At 52.6% G+C, this 14,912-nt stretch overlaps 1 protein-coding gene across 3 annotated transcripts in view; it reads left to right on the top strand.

The window, feature by feature from the left end:
• SDK1 (sidekick cell adhesion molecule 1) overlaps positions 1-14,690 on the top strand; it is an 857,904-nt gene extending 843,214 nt beyond the window's left edge. For 2 of the 3 annotated variants that reach the window (XM_070231390.1, XM_023616782.2), the window contains exon 45: positions 10,942-14,690. In XM_070231390.1, the coding sequence (XP_070087491.1) occupies positions 10,942-11,196 (255 nt within the window). In that variant the 3' untranslated portion in view covers positions 11,197-14,690. The remainder of the gene's footprint in view (positions 1-10,941) is intronic. The other variant, XM_070231391.1, reaches the window with a different exon arrangement.
• Positions 14,691-14,912: the final 222 nt, after the last annotated feature.

Genomic DNA, 14,912 nt, shown 5'->3' on the forward strand with positions numbered 1-14,912 from the left:
TTCAATGCTCACACCAGCGCCACGAGGCAGGTGATTCTCCCCATCGTTCAGAGGACAAGGCTGAGTCTGAAGTCACCCCCAGAGCTCAGCTGAACCACGCCCCCTCCACCGCCTCCCCCAGGCCAGTGCCAGGGAGTCGGTGGCCATTCCTGGAGCAGCCAGAACTGGATTCATGAATTCTGAACTATTTGTTCATGAAAGCAATCTCAAAATCTGTTAATGAGAAGCGTTGGGTCTGTTTCTGCTCTCACACACTCGGGGCGTTTGAGATTCCAATTCAGCTGATTTTTGTGGAGGATTGTGAAATGCATGCAGGCTCTGAGCTAGGCGTTTACATACATGCATATGGGCACACATACATGTGTACCTTAATTAAAACACATTCATATACGCAAGTGGAGGAGGGAGGGAGGGAGGGGACGGGCAGGGAGAGAGGAAGAGAGGAGGGCAGAGGTAGGAGATCAGAGGGACGGGGAATCCACACTAAATCCTGCAGGGAGGTTGTTATGATCTCATATAATAGATGAGAGAGCCGAGGTTAAAGGGGGTTTTGAATGTCTCCCCAGACACACCCACTAATGGGGTGGACTTCAGAGGCACACGTGCAGTGCAGAACTGAGTTGTCGTAGCAGAGGGACATGTGGCTGAGCGAGCGAGGGGCCCCCATGCCAGGAGATCGGGGCTCCTTTTGTAATTCCCACAGACACCCCTCCTGGGACCTGGGTCCTCTGTCTGCTTCTGGGTCCCCGGGTAGGTGAAGTGAGGCCCATCTCTCTTCCACAGTTCTTCGCTTTTATAATCTTGCTAGGCCCCAACTTTGAACCTTATGAATTTGGGGGATTTGCAGGCACTAATATTCATAGGATCCAAACAGAGGGACCTGGGGAATGTCATCATCGTGGACGTGCCAGCTCAGATGGGAAAGTTTACTTTGAGCCAGATTTTTTAAACAGCTGGATTGAGGTATAATTCATGTTACCACATAATTCACCCATTTGGGATATTGGTTATTTAGGAGTCTGTTTTTGATTTCCTCATATTTGTGAATTTCCCCAATTTTCTTCTGTGATTGATTTTTACTTTTATTCCACTGTGGTCAGAGAACATACTTTGTATATTTTCAATCCTTTTAAATTTATTGAGTCTCGTTTTATGGCCTAGCATATGGTCTATGCTGGGAGAATGTTCTGTATCCGCGTGAAAAGAATGTTATTCCGCCGTTGTTGTGTGGGGAGTTCTGTGCGTGTCTCTTAGGTCTAGCTGATTTACAGTGTTGTTTAAATCTTCTGTGTTTTTATCTTCTGCCATCTGTTAATGTATTGAAGTCTCGAAATATTATTCTTCATTAACCTATTTCTCTCTCCAATTCTGTCATTTTTAATGTCATGTATTTTGAGGATGTGTTTTTAGGTGCATGTATGTTTATAATTGTTATATCTTCTTGGTGGATAGACCCTTTTATCGATATAACATATCTCTGTCTCTAGGAACAGTTTTTGTCTTAAAGTCTGTTTTGTCTGATGTTAGTGTAGTCACTCCAGTTCTCTTTTGGTTACCGTTTACATGGTATATCATTTCTCTTCCTTTGAAGCCATTTGAATCTTGGAATCTAAAGTGTGTCTCTTGTAGACAGCATATAGTTGGATCGTATTATTTTATTCGTTCTGCTGATCTCTACCTTTTCAGTAGGTTGTTGAGTCTGTTTACATTTAATGTAATTACTGCTAAGGTAGAATTTACATCTGCCATTTTGATCTTTGCCTTCTGTATGTCTCATATCTTTATTCCTCTATTTTTTCCATTACTGTCTTCTTTTTTGCTAAGTGGGTATTTTCTAGTGTACCGTCTTAATCCCCCTGTTTTTTCTTTTGCTGTATTTTTTCAGTTATTTTTGTTAGCTGTTGCCTCGTATCAGTATTTACTTCAGATTTATGCTAAATTTCAGTGACATATAGAAACGTTATTACTGTATGGCTCTATTCCTTCCTCCCCTGTTTGTGCTATTGTTATACATATTATGTCGACATATGTTACAAACTCAAGAATGGAGTTTTCTAGTGTTACTTTACAGAACTGAATGTCTTTTAAAGAAGTTGAAAGAAGAAAAGAGTGCAAGTATGTAGATAAAGTTTCTCTCTTTAACCTTCGTATTTACTATCTCTAGTCCTCTTTACTATTTCTAGTCCTCTTCATTTCATCCTATGGATTCAAGTTACCATTGGGTGTTATTTTCTTCTACTCCTTCCTTTATGATGTTATTGTTAAAATGTTACATTTCTATATGTTACAGGCCCAACAATACAATTATGCACATAACGTTTTATGCAATTGCTCTTTAAATCAGATAAGAGGAGAAAGGAGGAGAAATATGCAATTGTCCCATCTCTTATAGTTACCTATGTAATTACCGTTGATAGTACTTTTTGTTTTTTCACGTCAGTTTGAATTACTACCTGGTGTCACTTGCTTTTAACCTGACAATCTTCCTTTAGTATTTCTTGCAAGGCAGGTCTGCTAGTAATGCGTTTTCCTGTTTTTGTTTATCTCAGAACGTCTTAATTCCACCTTCATTTGTGAAAGTAGTTCTGCTAAATATAAGACTCTTGGGTGTCACTTTTATTTGAGCACTTGGAACGTGTTACTCCATTCCGTCCTCCGTCTTTTCTGATTAGAAATCCACTGTTAATATCATTTGAGTTCCCTTGTACATGACGAGTCATTTTTCTCCTGCTGGTTGCAGACTTTCTTTTTGTCCTTGTCTTTTAAATTTTTGACTACGATGTGTCCGGGTGTGAACTTTCTTCCATTTATCTTACTTGTAGTTTATTGAGCTAGTTTGGTGTATAGATTGTTTATCAAATATGGGAAGTTCTAAGTCATTATAACCTCCAGTATTTTTTCTGCTTTCTTTCTCTTCTCATCCTGGGATTCTCATTACACATGTGTGGGTGTACTCAGTGCCGCTTCACATTTATCAGGTGCTCTGGTTTTTTTTTCGCTCTGTTTTCTCTTTGTTTTTCAGACTACATAATCTCTGCCAATCTATCTTCAGGTACACCGATTCTTTCCTCTGCCAGCTCAAATCTACTGTTGAGCCCCTCTAGGGAATTTTTTCATTTTGGTTATTGTGTTTTGCAACTCCAGAACGTCTCATTTGGCTCTTTTTAAACCATTCCTATATTTTTATTGATATTCTCTACTTGGTGTGATATCGTCATCCTACTTTCCTTTGATTCTTTAAACATGGTTTCCTTTAGTCCTTTGAACGTATTATAATAGCTGCTTTGAAGTCTTTGTCTGCTAACATTTGGGCCTCCTTAGAGGCGACCCATTTTTTTCTCTGTGTGTGGGTCACACTTTTCTGTTTTTTGAAAACAAATCATTTTAGATGATATATTCTAACAACTCTGAATACTGATATCCACCCACACCCTCCTACTGAGAATTGTTGTTGTTTGCTTATTCACCTAGTTATCTGCTTATTAACAAATGTTAATGTTAACTGCCTGGACTAGTCCAGAAGCCCTTTCCTCCGCAGTGTGTGCCCTCTGATGCAGTGTGTGCCCCCTGATGCCGTGTGTGCCCCCTAATGCAGTGTGTGCCCTCTGATGCAGTGTGTGCCCCTTGATGCCGTGTGTGCCCCCTGATGCAGTGTGTGCCCCCTGATGCAGTGTGTGCCCCCTGATGCGACGTGTGCCCCCTGGTGCAGTGTGTGCCCTCTGATGCAGTGTGTGCCCCCTGATGGAGTGTGTGCCCCCTGATGCGATGTGTGCCCCCTGATGCAGTGTGTGCCCTCTGATGCAGTGTGTGCCCCCTGATGCCGTGTGTGCCCCCTGATGCAGCGTGTGCCCCTTGATGCAGTGTGTGCCCCCTGATGCAGCATGTGCCCCTTGATGCAGTGTGTGCCCCCTGATGCAGCGTGTGCCCCTTGATGCAGTGTGTGCCCCCTGATGCAGTGTGTGCCCCCGATGCAGAGTGTGCCCCCTGATACGGCGTGTGCCCTCTGATGCGGTGTGTGCCCTCTGATGTGGTGTGTACCCTCTGATGCGGTGTGTACCCTCTTGTGTCCATACTCAGAGGTGCAGCCTCAGGCACGCATGCAGTCTTCCTGATGACGGGGTAACTGCTGTTCTAGCCAGGCTTTCCGTATCTCTTTTTCCCTTCTCCCCATTAAGATTCTGGATGGTCTACCACTATCGGTAGCACACCCAGCTGCTAACCTCCACCACTTGCTAGCTCTATTATTTTTGACAATGCCCTGGGGTATAAATTACTCCATAGTTTGATTCAATTAGACCCCGGCCCTTTCACAGTAGAAGGATGTTGTCAATCTTTGAATTTTCCTCTGACCCCAAGAGGGCTCTCCTTGGCTGTCTCTTTCCCTGGTTCTCTGGTTCAACTTCTGACTGGCTTATTGCTTCACTTCTTGCTGTCATGGAACTACCAGCTTGCTCTTAATTTTTCACCCCTCAGGCCTGCACTGTTTTCAACAACGCCCTTAGGCATGCTCTGTTCCAAAGACAGCCATTCCCCTTAGGCAGAGCTGGGGAGCTCGCTCGCCCTCCTGTCAGGACCTCTGGGTCGCAGCACCAAAGCTGAGAATGGGGACAGCAGCCCTCTTCTCCCACAGTGACACACCTGCTGTACAAGGGGATGCTGGGTCGAGAGGGCAGCCCCTGGTCTTCTGGGCCTGCCCCTCCCGGTGCGGAACTTCTTCCCTACAATCGAGCTGGGGTGGGGGCAGTCAGGGCTCAGTACGCTCAGCCTGCCACACCTGGTGTAGACCCTCCAGCCGACAGGTGACGACTGGCTGGGGGAAGGGAGCCCGGTTCTCTTGCCATACAACGCGGAGCTGGGGGTGGGCGGTTGCATGAGCGATGCCAGCAGCCTCCTCCCCCAGGTCACATCAAATTCCTAGACTAGGAGCTGGGAGGAGAGGGAGCCCTGTCTTCTGGGCCGCATCCGCCCAGAGTGGAGCTTCTGTCACCCTGAGCTGGGGGACGGGGGAGCAGGTCATGGGTCCAGTGCCACAGACTCACTGTTCTTAGTGAAATTTAGATCTGGAATGAGTCTTTCTCCATCTGCTATATGCTTTTGGCGCCATTTCTAGAGACTTTCAATGGTTGTTTATAAAATAACTTTGCCCGGTTAAATCATGGTTCCACTGGGGAGAGGCTCTGCGAGCTCTTCACACAGACGTTCTAGAAGTATCTTTTGCCTTCATAATCGATGGTCCTGATGTTCAGAGGGGACTGGTGAGAAATGCGGGCTAAGTTCCGAGTTTGCTTTCCCAATGTAGCATCCACTTCTGGCTTGGTCCTTTAACCTCAAATTCACGGGAAGAGAGTCAAGTTATGGCACCGTAGATAAACCCTTAGAGGGAGAGGCCGGGCTTTCAGAGAGCAGACCGGGGTGGTCAGCAGAGTGCACCCCGGAGGCGTAGCACTCATTCCAGACAAGACTGCCAAGAGGTGACATGGGTCTGGACTTCGATTTGAGATGTTTATCGTCCCTACTGGAGGCTGCTTCTAGATTGAAATACAGCGAACACCGAGATGCTGGGGACGCGGCACAGAGTACGTACAGACCTAGTGTGGAGGCAGGAATGAGGAGGGGGACGCCATGACGGGCGCAGGTCTCCTCCCCCCACCCATCCTCATCCCCAGAGCCCGGGGGAGGAAGGGCTCAGGAACCTGAGAGGCCTCTGCTGGAAGAGCTCTTCTGCGAAGCTAATATTTCCCTGAGGAAACAGCGATGCTGTCCTCTTCTCCCCAGGGTGTTCTCTCGCTATTTTCAGAAATATTGCTCAAGTGAAAATTCTGCGAGTCAGTTCACAGGTGCACAAGAACCTGCCTGATCGGAGCTGCTCTGAGTTAGGCCACCAGCATCACGCGAGACACGCTGTGGCTCTTTATGGTTCTCCGGTTAGAAATAAGAGGGTTTGTCACCGTTTTATCACACGGCTGCTTATGAATTACAGCAGGAGTGATGTTCAAGTCACATTTTAAAAACCGTTTTCAAAATCCAGAGGAACAGTTTTCAAAATCTCTCCTGCTCCAACCCATTTAGAACAACCCCCTTGTACCTAATTAATTCCCTAGTAATATTTGGGTCTTTCATCTTGACAATGTAATACCGAAAGTGCTGAGCTCATCTCTATTAGCTGCTTACCAGGCATCTGTGCACCTTCAGAAACCCACAGTTGGTCTGCCACCACACCCAGTCACGTGCTGTCCTTCCACGGTTTCCCGGGAAACCAGCACACATCGCTACCTCATGTCACACAGAAAATTAAAAAAAAAAAAAGGACCCTGTAGCATTTCCTTTTTGTCAATAATTCTAATGCCCTAAAATATATCCCCACTAAAAAATAATAATGTCATGCAAACAATAAACAGAACAGGCCATAGAAAGAAGAATGGCATTTTAATTCAGGGCTTTCTCATGGGGACGATGGCAAGGTGTGAGCAGGAGGCCCCACTTACATGTCACGTGACCCTGGGTAAGTTCACACTTCTCCCTAAAGAAAGAGCAAGAAGGAAAAGGAGCCGCTCTCGGTCTCTCGTCTCTACTTCTTTCTGCGAGGCGGTTCTGTTCTCTCACCGTGGACTTTGGGAGCTCCTGGCTGGACCCGTGGGCCCTGGCCACTCAAGGCTCACAGCCGCCCAGGGTTGCCCCCACATGAAGAATCCGCTCTTCCAGATGCAGTGTGAAAAGTCCCAGGGCGGCTTCCCAGGGGCTCAGCTCAAGTCACACGCTCACCCATCAACCGGTCACCATTTTCTGAGGGACAAGCCATTCTGCTCATGTGACAGGGAAAGGCCGAGATGAGTCACTTCCTGAAGGTCATTCCAAAAGGTCAAAGCCCAGACACGAACTCCAGGACATCACTGTGGCCAGAGAGCCACTCCCGGCTGGGTCTCCGGCCAGGACCTCTTCTCAGCACCCACATTTGTCACAGACCCGTCTCTCCACATTACAGGACTTTCTGGTTGAGAAAATACGTAATGACAGCTAGCTACTAAGAAGTCTCTGATGAAACTATTTGTTCTTAATCACATAGACATGCACACGGGGGTGGGACATTCGATGCCTCCCTTCTCTAGGCAGGGCTGGACTTGCTCTTAGAAATGCTGACTCCTTCAGAGACTCCAGGCTGCCCCTCAGTTCCACATGGCCACTGAGAACCTGGCTTCTCAACAGCCTGAGTGGCTGCAGGAGGAGAGGCGGGCAAGGGGAGGAGGAGGGGAGACAAGTGCCCGAAGGGCCTCCACCTGGGTGCTGGGCAGGTTTACCGAGCGGGAACTGCCGGCAGGAGCCACGCTGCCTGCGACGGCCTCCACCACTCAGAGACTTGATGGGAGAGCCGCCGTGCAACGTGTTTGAGCCTTTGAGGAAACTCTGGTTGAAGGTGTCCCTGGCGTATTACCAGAAGGCTTTTAGTTCTGCCACCTCTGCTGCCATACCAGCACTGGGTCTGCCCCACTCTCTCCCTGGTCAGCACAACCTTGAGAAGGTCGTTTTCTTCTGTGGGTCTCGGTTCGTTCTATGCAAAGTGAGGGACTGAATCCAAATGCTACTTCTCACATCCCACACCAGGATGCTCTGTGGTTGGGACGGTGAAGGCGTGGGCCCAGAGCACCGGGGAGGTGGTTTGAAGAGGGTGCAAATCTCAAGTCCTAAATTCAGTCTTCAGACCACCGTGAACCCTGACCCCAGTTTGTGAAACCCAGAGCCAAACTGCCATCGTCCGTTCCTGAGTGTCCTGTGAATTTCTCATGAGAAAAGGGATGCCTTCGATGCTCTTTTCCCCTAAAATTCAGGAAATTCAGAACCAAAATCAGTGTCGAAAGAAGTGACAAGCCCAACTCAGGGACAGGTGACAAAGATTCCGTACGCTCCTTCCGATGGCCTTGGCTCTCCTTTCTCCCGTCTTGGCGCACACAGAGCTTTGCCTTGGAAGCTCCCTTGCGGCCTCCAGAAAACAGACGAAGAGTAAGTCTTCAACACCAGCTGCCAGGACCGGGCCTGCTCTCTTGTCTGAGACTCCCGAGGCCAGATGGAGTTAAGCATTGGGCATTTTTCGGGTCTGGGAATGTATCACGTGTTATGCAACATCTCCAGCAGGGTCGGGGCAGCAATCTGTGGTCGCACACATTGTTGATTCTGTGGCAAAACCTAAGGATATTCACCCTGAGTGCAGCGCAGGAAAAGCTGCCAGATCAGCTCAACGCCTGTCAGGCTTTGGCACCAAACAAGTGGCAAAACCAGCTTTTGATTTTCGGAGCATTGTGGGGTTTGGAACTCTGAATAGGGGGTCGTGAACCTGGTCAGCTGATGCCAAGGAGGCGCCTGGAGCTGGGGACCGGTTCCCCGCCAGCTGAGGCGGCAGAAGCCTTGGGGACTGCCAGGCTTGGGCACCCGCTCCCGCCCTGCCCGGGAGACCTGCGCAGCTCGCCGTCTCTCTGAGCCTCTTTCTTCCTCCAGAAAATAGGAATGACAGCACCCACCTCACAGGATCACTGTGCGGTTACAAAGACGGTGCAGGGGGTTAATCTGGTGTGTACGTAGTGTCCACGGACGGGAAGCCGCTGTTCCCTCTGACGTCCTCGTCGTCCAGTGATGGAGGGGCTGGATGTTCTCTGCGTCCTGGGAGGTGTCAGGAGGGAAATTCGTCAGCCTCGCATTTATATGAGCTCTGACTCAGTAAAAAGCAGAGGGACCGCAGATGTGTTCAGCTGCCGACAGTTTATTGTGCCATAATACAAACAGTTTAGATTTAACGTCCTGAGAAGTCCCAAATCTGTGACTTACCGCGGCTTTCATGTAAATATTGCAGTTAGAGCCAGATTTTCAGTCTGTATCTGAAAAATCCCAAGTCTCTGGCCCTACCGTACGTCCTCGAGGGGTTTCTGCATGGCCTAGAGGCCCCAACTCTTACAGGCTTACAGGACAAAATGCTGGCTCCCAGGTGGGGGACCGTGTTAGTCCAGGGATCAGAGTTTCCTGCGCAGGTGGAGATGTGGGTCATTCACTCTCCATCAGATGAGGGACAATGGCCCGGGTGTACCACTCACAGCATCCGGGGACCCTTTATATGGACCCCACCTCCACGTAAAATGAGAGCCAGCAGGCACCCCTCCTTTCCTCCCCTGCCCCCACCCCAGCCCGGCCACTGATCCAAATCCTCCCAGAGCTCCTAAGAGATCCCCGTTCCCGGGCCCTCCCCCAGACCCACTGAATCAGGAGGGCAGGAGCCACGGCCTAGGATTCCGCACTCCTGCAAGACATCCCTGGTGACTCTGAGATGGCATTTTGGGGCCACTGACTCTTTGGACCATCCAGGCCTCCTCACACCCTCGGGGGAGAGAAGAAAGGGCGGGTGTGGCTGAAGCCTCGAGAACTGGGGCACCGGAGCCCAGAGCGGAGGCGTGCCCTGCGGGCCGGGCGGCTGCATGCAGGATGGAGCCCAGCGTCCCTTCAGTGTTCTTCCAGCCCTGGCAGGGTGCTCTGAAATGGGAAGGGCTTTACCAGCCAGTTTCCCGTTCCCTCCTTGACTTTGAAAGCTGGCCGGCTGCTGTGTCTACAGACCCATTCTTGGCATGCTGCAGGCGGCTGCCGCCTGGTCCCTGTGGGGCAGGGAGGAGCCCGCTGTGTTTTCAGGGTCTGGGGAGCATCTCGGTGTCGGTTCTTGCAGCAGAGCCTGGGCTGGCCTGTGGGCTCCATCCCCACCAGGTGGCAGAGATGCCGAGGGCGCAGGAAGCTCCCAGGATCCAGGTGAGGGTCCCAGGATCAGCCAGCACGACCGGGACAGGGACAGGGAGCCCTCTGCCCTCTTGGGAAACACTCATTTCAGCCTCCACTGTCTCCTTTAGTAATTCTTCCAATGCCTTTAACTCAACCCCAAAGACCGTAAAATACGTGAGACAGAGTTGTGGTTTAAGAAATGAACATAGAAACTGTGGACTAGATGTTCTTAACGGAAACTGCTGGTTTATTTTATGAAAAGAAAGACGAGGGGAAACCCTCAGCGGGACGGGTCTTCACACGTGGACAAGCAGCCCAGTCCCCCCGCCAGCTCTTCTGTAGCCGTGTGAGGGGGCAGGGCTTTTGGTGCTGGAGAGCTAGGGTCCGCAGATATGGTAGACATCACGGCTCATTGAGGGCCTCATTTCTTGGTGGCCCCACAGAGGTCTGTGTGGACGTGTGGAAATTTGTGTCCCATGGCAGAGACACCCCTCCTCCCCTCCACGCGGGCTCAGGACAGGTTCCCTTCGGTCATCCCTCAGGATGGCCAGAGACCCCGGGCCTTCCACGCTCCCACTGCTCTCCTGTGTTCTGCACTGTGAGGACACACAGAGCATCTCTTGAGGCCGTGTAGACCTCTCCTGAGGCGGAAGTGCAGTGTAGACCCATCCTGGGGCAGGGCTGCCCTGTAGACCATTCCTGGGGCAGGAGGGCAGTGTAGACCCTCCTAGGACCAGCTCAGGCACACAGAGCTTGGGAGCAGAGACTCAGGAGCAGCAGAGAAAGCACACAGCAGGGATGCTGAGCTCAGGGGGGGTCTGGCTGGGGGAGGCCTGGGGAGGTGTGTGGGCACCTTGTGTGGGTGGGATGGCTTGGGGGGCTGCAGGTGGGAGGAGGGGGGAAGAGGGTAGGAGACAGTAGACAGACACTGGCCTCCATTGGGTAACTAATGCTGGTCCCAGCTCCTGGCTGCTCCCTGTTTCTGGCTCAGCCTTGCTGCTCGTGGCCGGCCTCCCCCTGTGGCCACCCTCCCCATGGTCACCCCTGCCCTGCGGTTGCCCTCTCCGTGGCCACTCTCTCCCCATGTCACCCCCATCCCCATGCCCCACAACCTTGTGGCCACCCCCCATGTCCCCTCCCCCAGGGCCCCGTCCCTGCCCTGTCAGTCGCTCACACTCGCTCCCTCTCCGCCAGGGCACTGACTCGGAGTCCGAGGACGCGCCACCCCAGCACTCCTTCGTCAACCACTACATGAGCGACCCCACCTACTACAACTCGTGGAAGCGCCGGGCGCCTGGCGGGCGCGCCGCCCCGCACAGGTACGAGGCGGTGGCGGGGGCCGAGGCGGGCCCGCCGCTGCACGCTGTGGTCACCACGCAGAGCGCCGTGTTCGCGCCCGCCGGGCCCGGCGCCCGGACTCCGCTCACCGGCTTCTCCTCCTTCGTGTGAGGCCGCCCGTCCCGGAGCCTATTTTTAAGACAATCAACTCCAGTAACTGAGCTCCAGTTTTTGTTTAACACGAATTCTGATGCGTGATGATTTTACCTACTTGTGAACACTAGATTTCAATTAGAAAGGTTTTTTTAATGGCTTTTTGTAACGTCGCTGCAGGAAGCGGGTTCCTTTGGTTTTCTTTTCTTTTTACGAGAAGGTGTATTTCACTGGTGCAATGGCGTGGCACCCCCGGGCCTCTGAAGACCTCAGACCTCCCCGGTGCCGGGTTTCTCCGTCCTAACGTCCAACTAGGAAGGCTGGAGGGGGAGGAAGGGCTGGGGGTCGCGTGAGACCCCCACCTGCCTCCAGGCCGCTACCCCCTCTGCTCTACCTCCTCTGCCTGCGGAGAACCAGAGGCCCCAGACGGATGGACGCTGCCTCTGTGACAGCTGGGGCTGCAGCTCTCTCCCGGGGTCTGAAGAGCCGGCGGCTGACATGGGCTCAGGGCTCTCTGACCCACCGTGCCCGGCTCTGCAGGGTCCCCACTGCGCAGGTTCCAGGCGGGAATCAGCTTTAAGGCTCCGGCAGTGGGGCAGGAGATTCCAGGGGACGTCCTCTGACCCGGTGATGGCTCAGCGGCTGCGTTCTGTCGTGCCAGTGGTGAAAGATTCGGGGCTTTCTTCCTCCTTTCTTTCTTTAAACCCCATAGTGCAGGAGCAGGAAACCACCCCCACGGCTAGAAGCCACCCCGATGGCCCTTAGCAAGCCAGCTCCTCCCTGTGAACACACAGCACAGGCCGGCCCACTGGCCCGGAGAAAAGGAGCCGGCGGTTTCAGAATTGCTTGTTGTGTAAGAGGTGTGCATTGTTAACCAGAGTATTTTTTAAACCTTTTTATCTTTTTTTAAAATATGTCACATGAAATGAATGAGTCTCTGCTGTCTCCAGGTGCCTTTTTCTTAATTGTTTAGCTTTGTACACGGGAAAGACGAAAAGCGACAGTCTCCAAATAAAGCGAAGCGGCTCTGAGGAGCCGAGGGCTGGCCCGCTAGAGCTCACAGCCCTCCATGCCCGCGGGCAGCTGGCCCCCGAGGTCCCCCGGCCACCCCCGCTGCCTGCGCCTTGCCCGCCAGCGCTGCTGTTTCCCGTCCCCCCATCCGAGGCCAGCTTTTAGCCTTAACAGGTTTTCTGGAAAAACTTATTTTCCCCTTTGTTATTGTTTAGCTTTAGTTTTTTAGCTCAATGAAGACGGCACGAACTGCTTGGAAAGTCTTGGGTTCTAAACCGTCGCTGTGCCTCCAGCCCATCGCATTATTTTCGCAACAGGTGTCTGAGGTGGCAGAGGGACGGGTGTCCGGTCCCCCAGCCCAGAGCCGGGTCTGGATGTCACCTGAGTGCTGCTGGCGCCAGCCCGTGTGTGTGTCCGGGAGGGCCCCACGTCCCTGCCCCGCCAGCAGGAGTGTGGCACATGAGAGACGCACGGCCGCTCTGTGCACAGGGCAGCAGGGCAGTGCTGGCCCAAGTGATGTGCCGGGGCCCTGAGGGTGGAGGTGCCGGGCCAGCACCTGGCCGGGCTCGTGCCTCATGTGGAACATCTGACCCTCTCCTTCCTCCACCTCCAGGGGACGGAGGGCATCTTCACGCTCTGCTGTCAGAGTTGCTGGCTGTGGCCCCAGGAGACCAAGGAGAGTTTTGTGTTGGGTGAAAAGGCCCTTTTCAGTTTTTCCAAAAGTAGAGGGTGTGTGTGGAAAGTTTCCTTCCTCTCTCTCTCCTCCTCCCGCCCCTTCCTTCCTTCCCTCCCTCCCTCCCTGCCTTCTCTCCCTCCTTCTCCCATTCCTTCCTTCTTTTTGTGAGTGGAGGGGGAAATGTTGTAAACCAAAAATCCTAGACGCTCTGCCCAAAGCCGCTTCTGCGCGAGCCTTGCCCCCCACAGTTCACTGGACACGACCCTCCGGGGGCACAGAGCCCACCTCCCTCCTCTCGGCCCCAAGACCCAGGTGGCCAGGAACCCGCAAGGCTGTGACCTGGCCTTCCTGGAAGAGAAGGGCTGGATGGAGAACGTGGACCGCACTGCCTCTGTGCACTCTGCTCTCTAAGCCATACGGACGTCACTTTACGTCATGGGGGACAGTGCCGCGCCGTCCTGGGAGGAGGACAATCTGGGCTGAGGTGTGGTTTTTGCTTTTGGGTTTGTGACAACCACATGACACTTCTTTTCAGGCTCACTGCATTTCCTGTATTCTCTCTACCTTGAGTAAGCTTTTTTGGTATGGAATTGTCTGTGGAGGCTGCATGGGCACCATGGCTACTGAGGGACTGTTGGTGTCTGCCCTCCCCCGGCCCTGGGGGGCTCTGACCCACGAGAGACACCTGCATCGAAGGAACAGAGTTGGTGTTTCTGGTTAGAGTTCAGCCCCTTCACAATATGGGCCTTGAGAAGCCTCTCGTCTTTAGGGTGGAAAAAAAAAATCACATGACAGGAAAATGGATATTGGACTTTAATCTCAGTTCTGAACAAAGGACAAGCACTGGTTGTTAACCGGGGCAAGATGAGCGTCCTCTTCCTGCCTTCCTCTGCAGTGGTGCCACTCAGGTGCGTCCTGGGGAGCAGGGGCTGCGGGGGCCCCGTGGAAGCCCCCAGCTGGCCGTGAAGAGCAGCGATGACCATGAGCTGCCCCTGCCTGGGAGGAGGACCCTTGAGGCAGCCGGGAGGGCCCCCCCGGGAGGGCCCCCCCTCTGTCGGAGCGGCAGGGAAGGGCTTGCGCGGGGCACCAGGGCACAGGTGTCCAGACAGGGGGGCGGCAGGCGGGGCGGTGGCAGTCCCTGTGCCCTGCGGGTGTTAAGCACATCAACTTGACCTCGTTTACCTCGTCCTCTGAATGAGGCCCAAACGGAGCCCTCTCCTGCCCCAGCCTTCCGTCCCTGCCACGCTTTCAAGGATCACCCCATGAAAACGTCATAGCCGAGGAAGACCGGATGTGAGGCGATGCGGGGATGCCCCCACCCCCGGCCATGGAAGAGACCACGAGTGGGCGGCCCTCCGCCACGGAAAGCTTCCGCCCTCTGGAAACCTCTTTTGCTGCCGCGCTTGGACCTCATCACCACGGGACTGAAGCATGGTGTTTGCATACCGATTCGTAGCATGGTTTTCAGTTTTTCAGAATTCTTGGCACACGGTGTAGTTCTTCTCCCAATGAGCCATCGGTCCGCGTAGCCAACGTGGCTCTCTTTGATTCCGCATCCCTGTAGCACGGATCCGGTCTGAGAGGTGGAAGGACGTAGAAATCCGCGGACAGGGCTAGCCTGCCGAGGCCACCTCCTCTCTCAGCGCCACCTCTGGTCTCTGGAGAGAGTAGGTCAGTCCTGAAGTTTTCCCCACAATCTTTCCTGGAATTGTGCAGAAAACCAGATCTCATTAAAAAGAAAAAAAAAAAAAAAAAACCCAACTTGTAGGAAGACAGAGAGGTGCTATGGGTACGATTTTTAATAAAAACATCATTTTGTTCCTTATGCGCTTGTGATTTTCTTCAAGTATTGATGAAATGACTCATGAATTCTAGGCTGTAAAGATGAAGCACTGAATCTGAACCCGGAGCTGTTCCAGACCCCCTCCTGTTGACGTGCAGGCGGCACGGACGTGCGGGACAGGCAGCAGGGGCCAGAGGGATCCCAGCTCTCCCGGGGAATGCACTCCGGGGGCAGCACCCTGGCCGTGAGCCAGGTGGCCTGTGA

Source organism: Equus caballus, chromosome 13 (assembly GCF_041296265.1).
Source record: "Equus caballus isolate H_3958 breed thoroughbred chromosome 13, TB-T2T, whole genome shotgun sequence".
Classification (NCBI taxonomy): Eukaryota; Metazoa; Chordata; class Mammalia; order Perissodactyla; family Equidae; genus Equus; species Equus caballus.